General features: G+C 43.8%; 1 protein-coding gene across 1 annotated transcript in view; it reads left to right on the top strand.

Annotated features, from left to right (window-relative positions):
* YJEFN3 (YjeF N-terminal domain containing 3) overlaps positions 1-19695 on the top strand; it is a 358972-nt gene that overhangs the window by 160911 nt on the left and 178366 nt on the right. Inside the window, exon 2 of the mRNA XM_077475431.1 lies at positions 10693-10801. Coding sequence (XP_077331557.1) covers positions 10693-10801 — 109 coding nt within the window. The remainder of the gene's footprint in view (positions 1-10692; positions 10802-19695) is intronic.

The raw sequence follows: 19695 nt of genomic DNA, 5'->3' as shown, positions 1-19695 counted from the left end.
TCATTGGCATGTAAAATATGTGAACAGCACTTGGATGTTTCTGGTCAAGCTCAGAGAGTCTATTTTTTGGGTTAGTAATTTAAGGACATCCTTAACAGGTGTACCCACTTTAAAGTTCTGTCTCTACACTGGGTGAACTTGCGTTTTGTGTGTTTCATGGACTGTGTAAGGGTTTTCAATTTTTTCATTAGCATGCAAACCTATGTTATGTAAAGCTTGCAGATGACATTCTTTACCTTGCCCCGAAAAGAGGCAAGGTAAAGAATGTTAAGAAAATTTTATTTTATTTTTTAACATGGGGTGGTGTTTGTGTGGGTCCTTAACACATATTCATGCATATTAGGGCTAATTTAGACAGGATCCAATTTACCTACCAGCAAGTTTTTAGAGTGTGGGAGGAAACTGGAGTACCTGGAGGAAACCTAAGCAGGCACAGGGGGAACATGCAAACTCCAGGCAGATGTTGTCACAGGTGGGATTTGGACTAGCAACCCTTTTTGCTGCTAGGTGAAAGTGCTAACCGCTACACCACTGTGCTGCCAAAATATATATATCTATAGGTGTAGGTTGTGTCCACCAGCAGAGAGAAGTTGGGTAGATTCCACACTCCCAATTCTGGAGGCATAATAATGGTCTAGCACAGGGGTCTTCAAACTACAGCCCTCCAGTTGGTCAGGAACTACAATTCCCATCATGCCTAGTCATGTCTGGGAATATCAGAGTTTTACAATGCCTCATGGGATGTGTAGTTCCGCAACAGCTGGAGTGCCGTAGTTTGAAGATTCCTGATCACTCTAGCATGTCTTGAAAAAATGTGGTTTCTCATGTGCCTTGTATAATGCCCAAGAAATATCATTAGGAAAATACAAGTGGATCATGGCAAATCTACATTCCAAATTTGGCACTTAAGATGGTCATGCACTATGCAATCTGATTGGCCAATCTCTGTACAACTCGATATTTCAGCAAAATAGGTAATAGGAAGACGCACTTGAACAATTGATTCAAATTATAGGAAATCAAACAGGCTCTTGCACTAAATCTAATTGTTTTAAGATCTAACTGATTGCAGCGTATGTGTCATGGTTATGCAGTGATCTTCCTCTAGTGGCTTACCTCCCCTCATGCGTTCTGACTAAGAGGCCAGCCACTTCCACCTGGTGGTTTTTATAACCTCTCCTCTAGCATGGCTCCACCCCAGGCCCTATCAGGGAACCCTATATTAACCTGTGCACTGCAAGCTAACAGGGCTGATCAACCTTTGTGTGTTAGCTTCCTGTTACCTGCCATGTGCTCTTCTGTTGTTTTCCGTTACCGACTTTGGCGTGTCCTTGACTATCCCTGTCTGCCTGTGATCCTGACCTTTTGGCGTGTCCCTGACTATTCCTGTCTGCTTGTGGCCCCGACCTTGGCTTTGTCCCTCACTATCCCTATCCTCCTGTTGCCTACTGTGGGTGCGAGCAGCTGGGGGACCCTGGGGGTCGCGACCTGGAGCCAGTTGCAGCCAAGTCCATCCTCACCACTAGAGACGCTGGTGAACACCTGCTGGCTCTTAGACTCCGCGCCCCAGGGAATCTTACGCTCTAACCCCAGTGGGATCTGTCTCCCGTCTGAAGCAGTCAGCCGTAGGGTCCACAACCTTGTGGTGCACTCCTGATCCCTACGGTGTGCATCTGTCACCTCGCCTCAAGGTGACCTGACAGTATGGTCACCTTTAAAGATCGAGATCTGAAAATATTCATTTATTGGGTTTGGAAACACTTCTCTGTTCTTTGTACTGTATTGAAAGATTTGGGTAAAAATAGAAAAAAACAAGTTTCAAAGCTATATTAGAAGTAATAGGAATGAGATTAGCATCAAAAGGGTTAATTAACTGATAACATCCAGAGAGATGAAATTAACCAATTGGATTGGGCATGCATTATTATCAATGAGAAAACCACAGTTACCCTAGCACCAGTTGCAGTTTAGTTGTAGTTCTTTCATTCATAGGAAACTGTGAATGAATGACGCAGCTCAGTGCACGGATCCCCGCACAACCATTTCAAAAAGTAACAGCAGGTCTGGGAATACTTCCTGAGGATCCTAAGATGTTTGCACTTGTTCTCCTTTTTTTTTTCTTTTTTATATCTCTCCTTCCTTTTCTCTTTCCACCCCCCATGGTATACAGTGAAATTATATTAATATTGCATTGTGTATTTTTTTTATATTTGTGTTATATATACACAGTATCTCACAAAAGTGAGTACACCCCTCACATTTTTGTAAATATTTTATTATCTTTTCATGTGAGAACACTGAAGAAATTACACTTTGCTAAAATGTAAAGTAGTGAGTGTACAGCTTGTATAACAGTGTAAATTTGCTGTCCCCTCAAATAAACTCAACGCACAGCCATTAAAAAAGCCATCTAAACTGCTGGCAACAAAAGTGAGTATACCCCTAAGTGGAAATGCCAAAAATTGGGCCCAATTAGCAATTTTCACTCCACGGTGTCATGTAATTCGTTAGTGTTACAAGGTCTCAGGTGTGAATGGGAAGCAGGTCTGTTAAATTTGGTGTTATTGCTCTCGCTCTCTCATATTAGTCACTGGAGTTCAACATGGCACCTCATGGGAAAGAACTCTCTGAGGATCTGAACAAAAAGAATTGTTGCTCTTCATAAAGTTGGCATAGGCTATAAAAAGATTTCTGAGACCATGAAACTGAACTGCAGCACTGTGGCCGAGACCATACAGCGGTTTAACAGGACAGGTTCCACTGAGAACAGGCCTTGTCATGGTCGACCAAAGAAGTTGAGTGCATGTGCTCAGCGCCATATCCAAAGGATGTCTTTGGGAAATAGACGTATGAGTGCTGCCAGCATTGCTGCAGAGGTTGAAGGGTCAGCCTGTCAGTGCTCAGACCATACGCCACACACTGCATCAAATTGGGCTTCATGGCTGTCGTCCCAGAAGGAAGCCTTTTCTAAAGATGAGAAGAAAGCCTGCAAACAGTTTGCTGAAGACAAGCAGACTAAAGTCATGAATTACTGGAACCATGTGCTGTGGTCTGATGAGACCAAGATATACTTATTTGGTTCAAATGGTGTCAAGCGTGCGTGACGGCAACCAGATGAGGAGTACAAAGACAAGTGTGTCTTGACTACAGTTAAGCATGGTGGTGGGAGTGTCATGGTCTGGGGCTACATGAGTGCTGCCGGAACTGGGGAGCTACAGCTCATTGAAGGAACCATGAATGCCAACGTGTACTGTGGCATACTGAAGCAGAGAATGATCCCCTCCCTTCAGAGACTGAGCCGCAGGGCAGTATTCCAACATGATAATGACCCCAAACACTCCTCCAAGATGGCCACTGCCTTGCTAAAGAAGCTGAGGGTAAAGGTGATGGACCGGACTGTGGGGCATCCTCAAACAAAAGGTGGAGGAGCGCAAGGTCTCTAACATCCACCAACTCCGTGATGTTGTCATGGAGGATTGGAAGAGGACTCCAGTGGCAACCTGTGAAGCTCTGGTGAACTCCATGCCCAAGAGGGTTAAGGCAGTGCTGGAAAATAATGGTGGCCACACAAAATATTCACACTTTGGGCCCAATATGGACATTTTCATTTAGGGGTTTACTCACTTTTGTTGCCAGTGGTTTAGACATTAATGGATGTGTGTTGAGTTATTTTGAGGGGACAACAAATTTACACTGTTATATAAGCTGTACACTCACTACTTTACATTGTAGCAAAATTTAATTTCTTCAGTTTTGTCACATGAAAAGATAATAAAATATTTACAAAAATGTGAGGGGTGTACTCACTTTTGTGAGATACTGTATATATACACTGTATAAATATATATACAGAAACACACACATATAAATGTAAACAAACATATTAAAATGTATTTAAATGTTGATGGTGTCAGTTGGGTTTTTTTCTATTATTTTTTTACAGTATTTTTTATTTACACTTCTTTTAGGAGCCCCACTGGGGGCTTTGGTGAAATATCACCAAAGCCCCCAGTGGGGCTCCTAAACAGACCCCTGATGCATCACTTTTGTGACAGAAAAAAGTGCTGAAGACAGAGGTTCCCCAGCCCCATTCTCTGCAGCGTCAGCTGCACTGGACAGTGAATCAATGGGAAGTGCTCTGTACTGAGTGGGTTTGTGTTCATTCACAAACTGAAGCCTAGTAAACACAGTTTACTAGGCTTCAGTTATGAATGAACACAGAGAGTGATCTGTACCAATAACTCACTGTGCTCATTCAGAAAAGGAAGCAGCTGGCAAATGACATAGACCCGGGAAGCAGGAGGAATTTACTCCGCATGGGGGTGATTAGCGCACACCTGGCACACTCCCTGTGCATGCCTATGATCTGTATCGTGTTTATCATACAACTGACTGATGGGTTTTGTGTGATATGGTTTTTAATTATTTTATTGTGTAAATAAAAATTGTATTTTATCTATATGTATATTGAATTTATTGGCACATATAAAATTATAATTTTCTCGTCCTTCCCATTGAATTGACTGGAAATTATTTCTTTTATTATTGTTCAATTGGAGATGGTACCGGGATTGTGCCATCAAGTTTCTCCACCTCTTATATCAGACCTGGAAAGACAATCCCCCATTCGCTGTCACAGAGCAGGGAACGTTGGCAATGGGAGGTGGCAGTATAGGCCTACACCCTAAATATGGGCATATCATGTAACATACTCCTAAAGGTTAACTTTACCTTCAAAAAGCTTGCAAAGTTACATTTGAAGACCAGAAATTGGCAAAATTAGGCTGCAATAAATTTCAGTGGGATTCAGCTCTATGTTTGAGTTTAGCAATTTTTTTCCTTGGTTCCCTTGATGAATCAAGCTTTGCCTTTTCAAGCTTTTCTTTTGGAGATAACTCCTTTTTTTTTAATAAACGTCTAGTATTTTTCTGCCCTTACAACAGGGGTGTCCAAACTTTTTTCAAAGAGGGCCAGAATTGATGAAGTGAACATGCGTGAGGGCCAACCATTTTGCCTGACATTCTTTGAACCATTAAAATACGGTCCAAGTGTGTTCCTTTTGAGCACTAATAGACTACCCAACAAGAATTCTCTTGCCCTTGTGGCTGTGTGTGGTGAGTAGATGAGCTTGGGCATGTTATTTGGATATATACAGTATCTCACAAAAGTGAGTACACCCCTCACATTTTTGTAAATATTTTTTTCATATATCTCTTCATGTGACAAAACTGAAAAAATGGTATTTTGCTACAATGTAAAGTAGTGAGTGTACAGCTTGTATAACAGTGTAAATTTGCTGTCCCCTCAAAAAAACTCAACACACAGCCATTAATGTCTAAACCGCTGGCAACAAAAGTGAAAAGTGAAAATGTCCAATTTGGGCCCAAAGTGTCAATATTTTGTGTGGCCACCATTATTTTCCAGCACTGCCTTAACCCTCTTGGGCATGGAGTTCACCAGAGCTTCACAGGTTGCCACTGGAGTCCTCATCCACTACTTTATGATGACATCACAGAGCTGGTGGATGTTAGAGACTTTGCGCTCCTCCACCTTCCATTTAAGGATGCCCCACAGATGCTCAATAAGGTTTAGGTCTGGAGACATGCTTGGCCAGTCCATCACCTTTACCCTCAGCTTCTTTAGCAAGGCAGTGGTCATCTTGGAGGTGTGTTTGGGATCATTATGTTGGAATACTGCACTGCGGCCCAGACTGCGAAGGAAGGGGATCATGCGCTGATTCGCTATGTCACAGTACATGTTGGCATTCATGGTTTCCTCAACTAACTGTAGCTCCTCAGTACCGGCAGCACTCATGCAGCCCCAGACCATGACACTCCCACCACCATGCTTGACTGTAGGCAAGACACACTTGTCTTTGTACTCCTTGCCTGGTTGCCGCCACACATGATTGACCCCATCTGAACCAAATAATTTTATCTTGGTCTCATCAGACCACAGGACATGGCTCCAGTAATTCATGTTCTTAGTCTGCTGGTCTTCAGCAAACTGTTTGCGGGTTTTCTTGTGCATCATCTTTAGAAGAGGCTTTCTTCCGGGACAACAGCCATGAAGACCAATTTGATGCAGTGTGTGGCATATGGTCTGAACACTTGACAGGCTGACCCTTCAACCTCTGCAGCAACGCTGGCAGCACTCATACGTCTATTTCCCAAAGACAACCTCTGAATATGACACTGAGCACTTCTTTTTCTTTTGAGCACTCAACTTCTTTGGTCGACCATGACAAGGCCTGTTCTGAGTGGAACCTGTCCTGTTAAACCGCTGTATGGTCTTGGACACAGTGCTGCAGTTCAGTTTCAGGGTCTTGGCAATCTTTTTATAGCCTATGCCATCTTTATGTAGAGCAACAATTCTTTTTGTTCAGATCATCAGGGAGTTCTTTGCCCTGAGGTTGCATGTTGAACTTCCAGTGACCAGTAAGAGAGAGTGAGAGCGATAACACCAAATTTAACACACCTACTCCCCATTCACACCTGAGACCTTGTAATACTAACAAGTCACATGACAGCGGGGAGGGAAAATGACTAATTGGGCCCAATTTGGACATTTTCACTTAGGGGTCTACAGCAAATTTACACTGTTATACAAGCTGTACACTCACTGCTTTACATTGTAGCAAAGTGTAATTTCTTCCGTGTTGTCATATGAAAATAAAAGAAAATAATAAAATATTTACAAAAATGTGAGGGGTGTACTCACTTTTGTGAGATACTATATATATCTTTTGTGGCTCCAAATAATCCCCGAGCACTGCTCAGGACTAGGGATGAGCTTCGAGTTTGAGTCAAACTCATGTTCGACTCGAACATTGCCTGTTCGGCAAACTGAACAATTTGGGGTGTTCGCGGCAAATTCGAAAAGCCGCGGAACACCCTGTACAAGTCTATGGGAGAAATCTAAAGTGCTAATTTTAAAGGTTAATGGTTACTGTCCTAAAAAGTGTTTGGGGACCTTGGTCCTGCCCCAGGGGACATGGATCAATGCAAAAAAAAAGTTTTAAAAACTGAAGTTTTTTCGGGAGCAGTGAGGTTCCCCCACATTCAATTACCAGTCCCTTCAGGTCTGGTATGGATATTAAGGGAAACCCTGCATCAAATTATAAAAAAAATTGACGTGGGGCCCCCCTAAAAATCCATACCAGACCCTTTATCCGAGCACGCAACCTGGCAGGCCGCAGGAAAAGAGGGGGGGTGAGAGAGTGCCCCCCCTCCTGAACCGTACCAGGCCACATGCCCTCAACATTGGGGGGATGCTTTGGGGTGCCCCCCCAAAGCACCATGTCCCCAAGTTGATGGGGATAAGGGCCTCATCCCCACAACCCTGGCCGGTGGTTGTGGGGGTCTGCGAGCGGGGGGCTTATCAAAATATGGAAGCCCCCTTTAACAAGGGGACCCCCAGATCCCGGCCCCCCCTGTTTGAAATGGTAAGGGTTTCCAAAGTACCCCTACCATTTGACAAAGAAAGTGTAAAAAATTGTTAAATAAGACAAACACACTTTTGAAAAATTTCTTTATTAAAAATAAAAAAAAGATTCCAGCGGTGGTAATCCACTCTTGCTATCCAGCGACGGATGATCATCTCTCCGGGGTCCAGTGATGGCTGATCTGGTTCAGCGACGGGTGATCTCTCCCTCCAGCACAGTCCATCCCTGCATCCTCTGTCTCCACTGTCGGAGACACTACGGGATCCTGGCGGCCTGACGTTTCTTATATGAGGAGGGAGGGGCCACCCGTCAACTGACCCCGCCCCCTCTGACGCTAGTGGGGGAAGCCGGGCTTCCCCAATGACATATGGGTGACCCCGCCCCCCTCTGATGTAATGGAAACCTGCATTACATCAGAGGGGAGGCTTTGAGCCTCAAGCTTTGAGGCTTGTCTCTGTGCTGTTTGGGGAATTGTAAGCGGGATACTTTGTTGCATTTGTGTAGTAATGGCTTTCTTCTGGCAACTCGAGCATGCAGCCCATCTTTCTTCAAGTTCTTCTGTATCAGGATCATTTGAGTAGTTTCTGTTGTGATTGTGATTTAAAAAGAGTAAACACAGTTGATTGATCATAAATGGCTTCAGCCAAACACCAATCATGAGTGAAAGAATTTTTTTTGTGTTATCATTCATATTCTGTGAAAAATGGCCAAGAAATCATAAATTCTGCCAGGGTATGTAAACTTAATTGCACAACTGTATATCCAAATTACCAGGAGGGGCCACATTAAACCGGAACGCAGGCTGCAATTGGCCTGAGGGACAGACTTTGGACATGCCTGCCTTACACACTTCCTTAGTTGGGAAGCTTGTTATTATAAATCTAGTTGGTGAAGGCTGAATGTTTTTTTTTATTTGGTTACATACCCTGGATTGTCTACTACTTATACACACACTGTTCTTGTGTTTAGACAGTATGTCTCTAACAATCCAATGTAGCTTTACTGCATTATCGATGTGTTTACCTATGATATGATCTCATTGGGACTGTAAATAAAAATCCTTTGATACCATATTACTGTTATACACAATATGCTATATGTTAGAGAGGTTAGCTCTCCGTACATGAAAGCTGTCCTTGATTTTGTACTTCAACATTATGTCATATGGTGCATTGTAATGACCTAAAACGTAAAGAAAATCATACGCTCAATACATATGGATGTTACGTGAAGTGTTTTGTGTAATACTTAATAAAAATTATATGTTCAATACGCATGGGTGTTAAGTGAAGTGTTTGCTTTATTTCGTTGTAGTATTGCAATGGAAAGAATGTGAATATCAGTATGTATCAGTATTCACAGGCAGCACTGGTTCTTACTAATGTCTCCCTTAAGAACACCCCCTTTCAATTCAGCTGGCATAGGAAATATAAACAGGAGCATCATGCACCTGGTGTTCGTGTGTACAAGCTCTACATTAAGCATCCCTGTATATATAAATGCATTCCCATATCTCCTTCTTGCAGTACAGGCATAAGAGGTTAACAGCTGGTGTTGTATTTGCTATTCAGCCCAAGACATTTCTTCAGTCCAGTAAGAAACACAACAGTTGTATTAGATGAATAAAGCGTGGGTGTGTTTATCACATATGCAAATGATCTGTTTACATAAAATGATATTTAATTAAACAGTTACCATAAATCGGATTTCTTGGTGAATGTGATATTATACTTCCAGTAGTATATTACTCATAATCATTTACTTAGCAATTAAACATTATTTATGTGCAAATGTGTTGGAGACATTGAACATGAAAATTGGATTTTTGTCAAGATTTTTTGCCTTTTGATTGTCTGTTTTTACAATTTGTGTTCTGTTTAGGTTCGAAAGAAAAGCTTCACTTTTTTTTTTTTTTGCAATAAAGACCAAAGGGTCTATATGGTAAATATAACTATTTCCCCCAAAAAATGATATGCTTTCTTCTCCAAGTACCCACTGGTGGATTAAGACAGTTCCCACCCACGTGTGGCAGGTTGTTGGTGCTGTGTTTTGATGTCTTTTTTACCCCTAACAGTGCACATAGACCTAGCTGTGGCTTAAATCTTTTACCTGAGTCACCAGGGATTTATGGAAAATTAAAGTAAGAGTACTTGGGTACATACCCTAATTATATAGTAATATATGTGCAATACTTTTTGGAGAAAGGAACAGCTTTTATAGGGATCCATTGTACGAGGGAGTCTTGCTGGGAGACCAACTCTTCCTGTTTGTTGCCCCTATACTTGCTGTTATTGGGGTTTCTTTTCTCCATCTGTAGCACTTCTGGATAATGATTTTTGCTATATCATACCCTTGTGGCCCCCTGATGAAGCAGGCCTTACATTACCTGACAAAGGTGTACCTGAAAAGACTGTTATTCATTTGTGTAAAAACATTTAAACAGATGTATTGCATAGCATAACACAAATATAGATGTGGTACCCTGGTCCATACATTTGAGTAGTGAAAAATAAGTGGATACTTGATGCTTGACTATACGGTATAGTAGGGGTACCCATGCAACCCTTATTCTTCAGAATGGTGGTAACACCTACAACAGCTTTAACACCAAACACCAAACACATTTAGCATAGTGGTGTTCTTTATCAGTTTTAAAGATGGCATAAAACAGGCTTTGTTCTAGCTGGTTAAAAAACCTACAAGTATTCCTACATTTCATTTTTACTTTAATTGAATGGGGTCCTTTGGGTAAGTTGATTTCCTTTCTCAATCAAAAAAATGATAGCATCTAAAAGTGAAAAAAGGGAGAAAAAAGGGAGCTTGACGAGAGACAAAGATCTAGACATCCCTGCCTGGGAATCACTGATGATACTGGATTCTGAAGGCTTCAAGAAAGCTGCTTGAAGGTTGCTGGAAGCTTTGAAAAGGCTCTGTTAATGCTTTCTGTTTATGCTGCACTTATACTTGCACAAATTTGTCATAAGGTAAAATAAGTCTCAGATGGAAGGTGACAGTTTTTGACTTATAGTATGTATACTACTTCTAGGCCAGTATGTGTCTTCACCGCAAGTGGCATCAATGCCCTTGAGCAAGTATGCAGTCTAGAGGTCAGGGAATTACAACTTCTACCGAAGTGATCTCATGAAGGAATTTTGCTTTGGGACAGATAAAACTAATAATATTATAACTGCCTAATTTAGATCATGTGAAAAGGGAAGTACAAACAAAAAATATTTTTTTTTCTCTAGTAAACAGGAAGCAGAAGCCGTAGAAACAGAATTACTGGAAGACTACCGTTTTGGGAAACAGCAGTTTATCGAAATACTGGGGCACAGCTGTGCAATGGCTGTAACTAAGGTATGTTGTGTTGACGAAACAAAGCAAATGTGTTTCCGTACTTTTTTTAAATAAAGTTTTATAAATTTTTCATCCGTATAAAAACAAGGCATAATTAATATACAGTATTAGAACATTGTAGAAAATTAGTCTTTTAAACAGTGAACAAAAATCAGATGAACAAGGGGACACAAGTAGAGAAAGGAGAAGGGTTGCACTGTAAAAAGAGAGGTAACTAGCTGAAGTATGGCCTGTTTTCAACCAGTCTTCCCTTGTCTACATTAAGGCCTCATGCACAAGAAAAGCAGCTTCAAAAAACGCACCACACACTGTGGTAAGTTTTTGGCTTGCAAGGGCTTGCTCAGCAACCAATCATTGTTTTTGATATCTCTTTAATGTCCAGTCCAAAGTTTTATTAATAAGGCCTCATAGTATTTTCAAATGACTCAGAAGGTCATGCATCTATTGCTTTTAGTTCTGGTTAGGACTTGGATTTGGGGCTTTTTTGTGTGACAAGATAACATCAATCAACTTGGAATGTTAGGGATCTGATCAAGCTTGAGCAATGTGAAATTGGCATCAACTGAATAAACAAAATATAATGTAATAACTTAATTTTGATTAGTCCAGTGCAACCAGAACAAAAGAATTTAGGGTTATCCCATCTGTGCAGGTCGCGTACAATCTGGTTGTAAGGGGGGTTGGAAGTTATGTCTAAAAAGATCTTTGTATTGGGCTGTCAATGCCTATGTTTCTTCTCGCCAGGCAAATGAGAACTGTGTTTGTGGGGGAGAGCCTGATGTTAAATTGTCAGAATTAACTTGATTGTGAAATTTGAGAGGAGGCTGAGTTTACTGAGTCAGTGCTTGAGTATGGGGAGAGTTAATTCCCGGTTAAAACACAGGTGGACAGTTTTTGGACAGTTTGTTCTATTCACATGCTTACTATTTTTTATGGAGATTGAGTATTGTGGCTAGGACGGTCTCAAGGGACATAAAGAGCAGAGGGGAAAATGGACAATCTTAACTGCTGCTGAGGTGAATAAGCCCATTCATTGTATGTAGCTGTAGGATGCACATAGAAGGCCATAATCCTTGGGTGTATGTTTATGTCAAGGCCAATGTGTTGCAAAATCAAGAGCTTTAAAGCGGATGTAAACCTGATTCATGAAATTTGAGCTGGGCACATATATCTGCAGTTTTCTTATCTCTCTTCAAAGCACTATGTCCCCTAGTTTTCTCCTGCTCCATTCTTCTGTTTTCAGCTTGATAACTTCTGACAAGGTCTCCGAGACGGGAGCCTGACGTTTGTGTCCGGGAGGGAGCTATAAATGGATTAGCACAAAGCTGAACTAGTCACAGGCAAGCTTTGCATGTGTGGTGAGGGGGTGTGTGCCTTTCCTCCAATCACCTGTCTCCCAGTGTATGGCAAGAATCCACACCCACAGGTGAATCAGGAAGAGAAAATTCTAACGAGACGTGCATTTTCTAAACAGTATATAAAGATGAAGACAGAAGATACATTCACGCAAATTTGAGCGCTGCGGAGTGCCACATACCTAACCTGTATGCTTTGGCTAATCACAGCACGATCTGCTGTGAGAGCTATGATTGGCTAAAGGCAGGGTGCCTTTGGCCAACCATGGCTCAGCGGCTATGTCCACACCCCACACTATATAAAGCTGCTGCTTACACGGTGGCCATATATAGTGAATCAGTGGAGATTAGGCAGGTAGTATAGTGTAGTGTGCAGTCAGTTAGTCTCGTATGTATATATATAAAGCAGTTCAGAGTATATAGTGCAGTTAGTGTCATATATATATCTAATACAGTTCAGAGTATATAGTGTAGTCCGTATAGTACATATATTGCAGTTCAGAGTATATAGTGCAGTCTGTATAGTGTGCGTGTGTGTATATATATATATATATATATATATATATATATATATATATATATATATACAGGGCTGGACTGGCCTACCGGGATACCCGGTAGGCCGCCTGCCCTGGGGCCGCTTTTAGTTGCGGCTGCATTGGTGCTTTCTACTGCAGATCATAGCGCTGGCTGGCGCTGTGTTCGGCGGCCGCTCTGTAACATGGCCCTACCCCCCCAGACCAGCTCGTGTGATAGTAGATAGAATCAACGTTCCGCCTATCACACAAGGTGGTCTGGGGGGGTGGGCCGTGTTACAGAGCGGCTGCCGAACACAGAGCCAGCCAGCGCTGTGATCAAGAGGAGGAGATGCTGCCCGTACAGCCCGCCATGTGTGCCTGGATAGGAGGATCAGCAGGGGGGATGCATATAGAGGAAATTAGCTTTCTATATTCCTCCCTGCAGCCGCTGAATGCTTGCAGGAGGGAGAGGAGGAGAATCAAGCATTCAGCGGCTGCATGGAGGAATATAGAAAGATCATTTCCTCTATATGCAGTCCCCCTGCTGATCCTCCTATCCAACTTCTTTTACTGCCCCCCAGTTTACCTCGTGGTCCCTGCCCCCCCAGTGCTCTCCTCCCCCACCACACTCTCCAGCCCCCCCTCACAGTTCTCTCCACTCCTGTTCTTTCTACCCCCCCAACCTGCTCTCCAGTTCTCCCCATCCTTCTCTAGCCACCATACCAGTGCTCTTCACCCCCCCAGTGCTCTTCACCCCCCAGTGCTCTTCAACCCTGCCCCCCAGTGCTCTTCTCCCCCCTGTCCCCCCACCCCACAGTTCTCTCCACCCCTGTTCTTTCTGCCCCTCCAACCTGCTCTCCAGTTCTCCCCATCCTTCTCTAGCTACCATCCCAGTGCTCTTCACCCCCCGTGCTCTCCCCCAGTGCTCTTCACCCCCCCAGTGCTCTTCACCCCCTGTTTTTCCCCCCGTGCTCTCCACTCCCCCCAGTGTTCTCCTCCTCATCCTTGTTCTCCCCCCCCCAGTGCTCTCCCCCCTGTTCTCCCCCCAGTGCTCTCCACTCCCCCCAGTGCTCTCTCCCCTGTTCTTTTTCACCTCCCCAGTGCTCTCCAGCTCTCCCCATCACTCTCCAGCCCCCACCCCAGTGCTCTCCAGCCCTCCATTCTCCCCACCCCTGTTCTTTATGGCCCCCTGGTGCTCTCAATCTCCACCCATCTCTCTCCAGCCCCCCCAGTGCTCTCTACCCCCGTGCTCTCCACTCCTGTTCTTTTTGGCTCCCCCCAACACGTGGCACCTGTACTCTCCACACCCCCCTGCATTTTGCCCCCACCCACGTGCTCTCCAACACTGCCAATGCTCTCCACTTCCCATAATGCTCTCCAGTTTCCCATGCTTTTCCCCCTGTTCTTTCTGGCCCCCACTGGTGCTCTCAAGCTCACCCCCCCACTCCTTGTACCCCCCAGTACTCTCCAGCCCCGTGCTCTCCACCCCTGTTTTTCTGCCCCCCCCAGTGCTCTTCGCCACCCCACACTCTTAGCCCCCTCAGTGCTCTCAGCCTACTATGCTCTCCACCCTTGTTCTTTTTGGCCCCCCCAGTACTCTCAAGTCCCCCCCCCCAGCGCTCTCTGCTCCCCACCTCTGTGATCTCCACTACCCCCTGCTCTTTGCCCCCACCCATGTGTTCTCCAACCCCGCCAGTACTCTCTGCTCCCCCTTCTCTCCAGCTCCCACCCAGTACTCTCCACTTCCCCAGGACCAGAGGACAGGCTGACTGGGGCCAGAAAATGGGGATGGCTTAAGGTGCAGGTGGCCAGGGACCACTTCATCTCACAGTAAACAGATCCTCTGGAAGGAGCACCGTCCCCATCCAAAATGAGAACAGACACTGCCTGATGCTGGCCGTCATGGATATCCTGCTAGCATGCAAGGTACCGTACCGAGCATCAACAAAACACCTTCCCACAGACAGGGACTGCAGACTAGGACATGGGGCACAGGAGGGGCTGCATTCATGGGCTCAGTGAGGCTGCATTCATGGGCTCAGTGAGGCTGCATTCATGGGCACAGTGAGGCTGCATTCATGGGCACAGTAAAGCTTCATTTGATGGGCACAGTGAGGCTGCAATGGTGGGAACAGTGAGGCCGCATTTGTGGGCACAGTGAGACTGCATTCACGGGCAGAGTAAAGCTGCATTTGGTGGGCACCTACCCCCCTTACCTTAGTGTATTCTTTCTGTGGAAGGTGCCCCCCCCCACGTTCTGAGTTCCTAGGGTCCCCCTTGATGATTGTCCACTTACCACTTTTAACTGGAATTTGCATATATATATATATATATATATATATATATATATATATATATCCCTATGTGATTTCATATCTGTATATAATACACTCGTCATCAAATGTGCTTTAAAATGTATGGTTTTCCCTTTCATGAACAAGAAAATATTGAGGTAATGCTGTTGGACTGGTATAATAATGCTGTGGGGCTGGTATGAAATTTTTTCCAGGGCTGGTGTTTATTCCCAGTCTCAACTATGAGAGACAAAATGTGGAAACAAATCCAGACAATCACATTGATTTTTGAAAGAATTTATTTTCAAATTATGGTGTAAAATAAGTATTTGGTCAATATCAAAAGTTCATCTCAATACTTTGTTATATATCTTGGTGGGAATGACAGAGGTCAAACGTTTTCTATAAGTCTTCACAAGGAGCAAGTTAGGGCTTTTTCTCGCTTTAACAAAGCCAACTTGGTCTCAGTAAATGAATAAAAGGGAGAGGCCATAATCTTTGTATATATATATTTTTTGTTGATATTAATCAGGGCGATTGGCCTGTAACTTTGGCAGAGGAGAGAGTGTATCATAATTGAAAGGTGTGCTAGGTTAACTTTTGAAAAAGGGCATTCCAAGGGTGATTGACTTGGTAAAACTAAGGAAGTAAAGAGACAGGATCTATTCAAATAGCTTATAGCATTTACCCATGTAGCCATCTGGGCCTGCGTTCTTTCCAATAGGCATAGGTGTGCGCAGTCTATTGCATTTGAATGTGTCACCCCAAACAGAAGCTTAAACACACGTGATTTAAAAAAAAAAAAAAAAAAATATATATATATATATATATATATATATATATATATATATATATATATATATATATATATATATATATGTAGCGCTGGCTCCTGATGAGCATGCACTATATGTTTTTCAAAATTAATATTCCTGAAACCATAGTTGGGTTTTAGGGCTAATTTCACTAAATTATGTTTTCAGTACCAGTCCAGTTGGCAGGCACTGGGTTCTCCTTGGACGCAGGTGTCGCTGTCACCGCCAACAAGTGGTAGAACGCATTGTAGCTGGGTCTATTGAATGCCACGTTTTCTCTGAACCAGCCCAGTGGGAGTGTTCTCCTGCTGTGCGCTCTGGATGGCCCGAGGCGAGGCAGCTGCAGGGACGGGCCTGAGTGGATGTCGGGGCCTGGTGATTCAGGGGTGGTCTGGTGCCGTCTCGTCTAAGGAGATGCCCAGCAACTGGAGAAGCATCCAGGGGATGACTCTTCAGGAGAAGGCTATGCACAAGGTTGGCTTCTCTGAAGGAGCCTGGAGGCTAAGTTGAAGGACATTTCATGGATCTACACTCATACGGTATCGTCGGACCGGCTGAGAGATATTGGTACCGTATGATAGTTCTCTAAATTTGTCTATGTCCCTTGGTTACGCTCAAGTCTGTGGCAGAGACTTTTCTCAAGTATTTCACATTCAAGTCTGTGGCAGAGACTTTTCTCAAGTATTCTACATCCAAGTCTGTGGCAGAGACTTTACTTAATACCATACCGGCTGCTAGGCCTAGTGAGAGGAGGTCCGTGGGGTTGTAGAAATCCAGCTGTGAAACGGTTATTCTCTGGATTCCTTCTATAAAGACTTTAAATTTTTTGGCAGTCCAAAGTACCTGAACTTCCCCCTAACCCCAGGGGTCAAGTGCTGGGGAAAAAAGTGTGGGAACTCTCACCCAAGATCCACTCCCCCACCAAAAAAAATAAAAATAAATAAAGGTACGCTCATATGCATATATATTTCACAGAAAATACAGTACATTTATTGTAAAGTGCCAGTTTACAAATACAAAATAAGTTAACTTGTCAAACAGAATAATCAACACAATGGGTGATGATCTTTCCCTCGCAGGGAATTTCTAACACAAATACACCCTGTTCCAAATTCAAATACAGCAAATTAGAAAATATCACACAAACTGGAATAACATTGCCCTTGCCGTGCAAGATTATCGGCAACGGATCAAAAAACTCACGGATCGGATCATTCCTTGGATCTGAGTCACAGATCGGATCTTTTTTCGGATCAGCAAATAATAATTGAATTTGCAAAAACCTGTGAAAAATGTCACCACCATATAGTCCCCACTGCAATATACATCTCCCCTACTGTAATATCCACGTCATCTCCCCCAATAATATTTTGGCTGAGCATGGATGGGTATGGCTGGGTATTAGCAGAATATGTATTGGCAGGGTATTGCAGAATATTGGCAGGATAAGTATTGGCAGGGTATTGCAGAGTATTGGCAGGGTATGGCAGATTATTGCTGGGTATTGCAGATTATTGGCAGGGCATTGCAGGGTAAGTATTGCAGAGACTTGGCAGGGTAAGTATTGCAGAGTAAGTATCGGCAGGGTATGTATTGCAGAGTATTGGCAGGGTATAGCAGAGTATTGGTGGAGTAATGCAGAGTATTGGCGGAGTATTGGTGGAGTAATGCAGAGTATTGGTGGAGTAATGCAGAGTATTGGTGGAGTAATGCAGAGTATTGGTGGAGTAATGCAGAGTATTGGCGGAGTATTGGTGGAGTAATGCAGAGTATTGGCGGAGTATTGGTGGAGTAATGCAGAGTATTGGTGGAGTAATGCAGAGTATTGGTGGAGTAATGCAGAGTATTGGTGGAGTAATGCAGAGTATTGGCGGAGTAATGCAGAGTATTGGCGGAGTATTGGTGGAGTAATGCAGAGTATTGGCGGAGTAATTTAGAGTATTGGCGGAGTAATTTAGAGTATTGGCGGAGTAATTTAGAGTATTGGCGGAGTAATGCAGAGTATTGGCAGAGTAATGCAGAGTATTGGCGGAGTAATGCAGAGTATGGGCGGAGTAATGCAGAGTATTGGCGGAGTAATGCAGAGTATTGGCAGAGTAATTCAGAGTATTGGCGGAGGGGTAATGCAGAGTATTGGCGGGGTAATGCAGAGTATTTGCGGGGTAATGCAGAGTATTTGCGGGGTAATGCAGAGTATTGGCAGAGTAATGCAGAGTATTGGCGGAGTAATGCAGAGTATGGGCGGAGTAATGCAGAGTATTGGCGGAGTAATGCAGAGTATTGGCGGAGTAATGCAGAGTATTGGCGGAGTAATGCAGAGTATGGGCGGAGTAATGCAGAGTATGGGCGGAGTAATGCAGAGTATTGGCAGAGTAATGCAGAGTATTGGCAGAGTAATGCAGAGTATTGGCAGAGTAATTCAGAGTATTGGCGGAGGGGTAATGCAGAGTATTGGCGGGGTATAGCAGAGTATTGGTGGAGTAATGCAGAGTATTGGTGGAGTATTGGTGGAGTAATGCAGAGTATTGGTGGAGTAATGCAGAGTATTGGTGGAGTAATGCAGAGTATTGGCGGAGTATTGGTGGAGTAATGCAGAGTATTGGCGGAGTATTGGTGGAGTAATGCAGAGTATTGGTGGAGTAATGCAGAGTATTGGTGGAGTAATGCAGAGTATTGGTGGAGTAATGCAGAGTATTGGCGGAGTAATGCAGAGTATTGGCGGAGTATTGGTGGAGTAATGCAGAGTATTGGCGGAGTAATTTAGAGTATTGGCGGAGTAATTTAGAGTATTGGCGGAGTAATGCAGAGTATTGGCAGAGTAATGCAGAGTATTGGAGGAGTAATGCAGAGTATGGGCGGAGTAATGCAGAGTATTGGCGGAGTAATGCAGAGTATTGGCAGAGTAATGCAGAGTATTGGCAGAGTAATGCAGAGTATTGGCAGAGTAATTCAGAGTATTGGCGGAGGGGTAATGCAGAGTATTGGCGGGGTAATGCAGAGTATTTGCGGGGTAATGCAGAGTATTTGCGGGGTAATGCAGAGTATTGGCAGAGTAATGCAGAGTATTGGCGGAGTAATGCAGAGTATGGGCGGAGTAATGCAGAGTATTGGCGGAGTAATGCAGAGTATTGGCGGAGTAATGCAGAGTATTGGCGGAGTAATGCAGAGTATGGGCGGAGTAATGCAGAGTATGGGTGGAGTAATGCAGAGTATTGGCAGAGTAATGCAGAGTATTGGCAGAGTAATGCAGAGTATTGGCAGAGTAATGCAGAGTATTGGCGGAGGGGTAATGCAGAGTATTGGCGGGGTAATGCAGAGTATTGGCGGGGTAATGCAGAGTATTTGCGGGGTAATGCAGAGTATTGGTGGAGTAATGCAGAGTATTGGCGGAGTATTGGTGGAGTAATGCAGAGTATGGGCGGAGTAATTTAGAGTATTGGCGGAGTAATGCAGAGTATTGGCAGAGTAATGCAGAGTATTGGCGGAGTAATGCAGAGTATGGGCGGAGTAATGCAGAGTATGGGCGGAGTAATGCAGAGTATTGGCGGAGTAATGCAGAGTATTGGCGGAGTAATGCAGAGTATTGGTGGAGTAATGCAGAGTATTGGCGGAGTATTGGTGGAGTAATGCAGAGTATTGGTGGAGTAATGCAGAGTATTGGTGGAGTAATGCAGAATATTGGCAGAGTATTGCAGAGTATTGACAGGGTATTGCAGAGTATTGGCAGGGTATTTATTGGCAGAGTATTGGCAGGGTATTGCAGAGTATTGATAGGGTATTGCAGGGTGTGTATTGGCAGAGTATTGGCACAGTATTGCAGAGTATTGATGGGGTATTGCAGAGTATTGGCAGGGTATTGCAGAGTATTGGCAGGGTATTGAAGAGTATTGGCAGAGTATTGGCAGAGTATTG

Source organism: Lithobates pipiens, unplaced genomic scaffold (assembly GCF_037356315.1).
Source record: "Lithobates pipiens isolate NorthernLeopardFrog02 unplaced genomic scaffold, aLitPip1_a1.2 Scaffold_13, whole genome shotgun sequence".
Lineage (NCBI taxonomy): Eukaryota > Metazoa > Chordata > Amphibia > Anura > Ranidae > Lithobates > Lithobates pipiens.
This window is presented reverse-complemented; position numbering and strand designations above follow the sequence as displayed.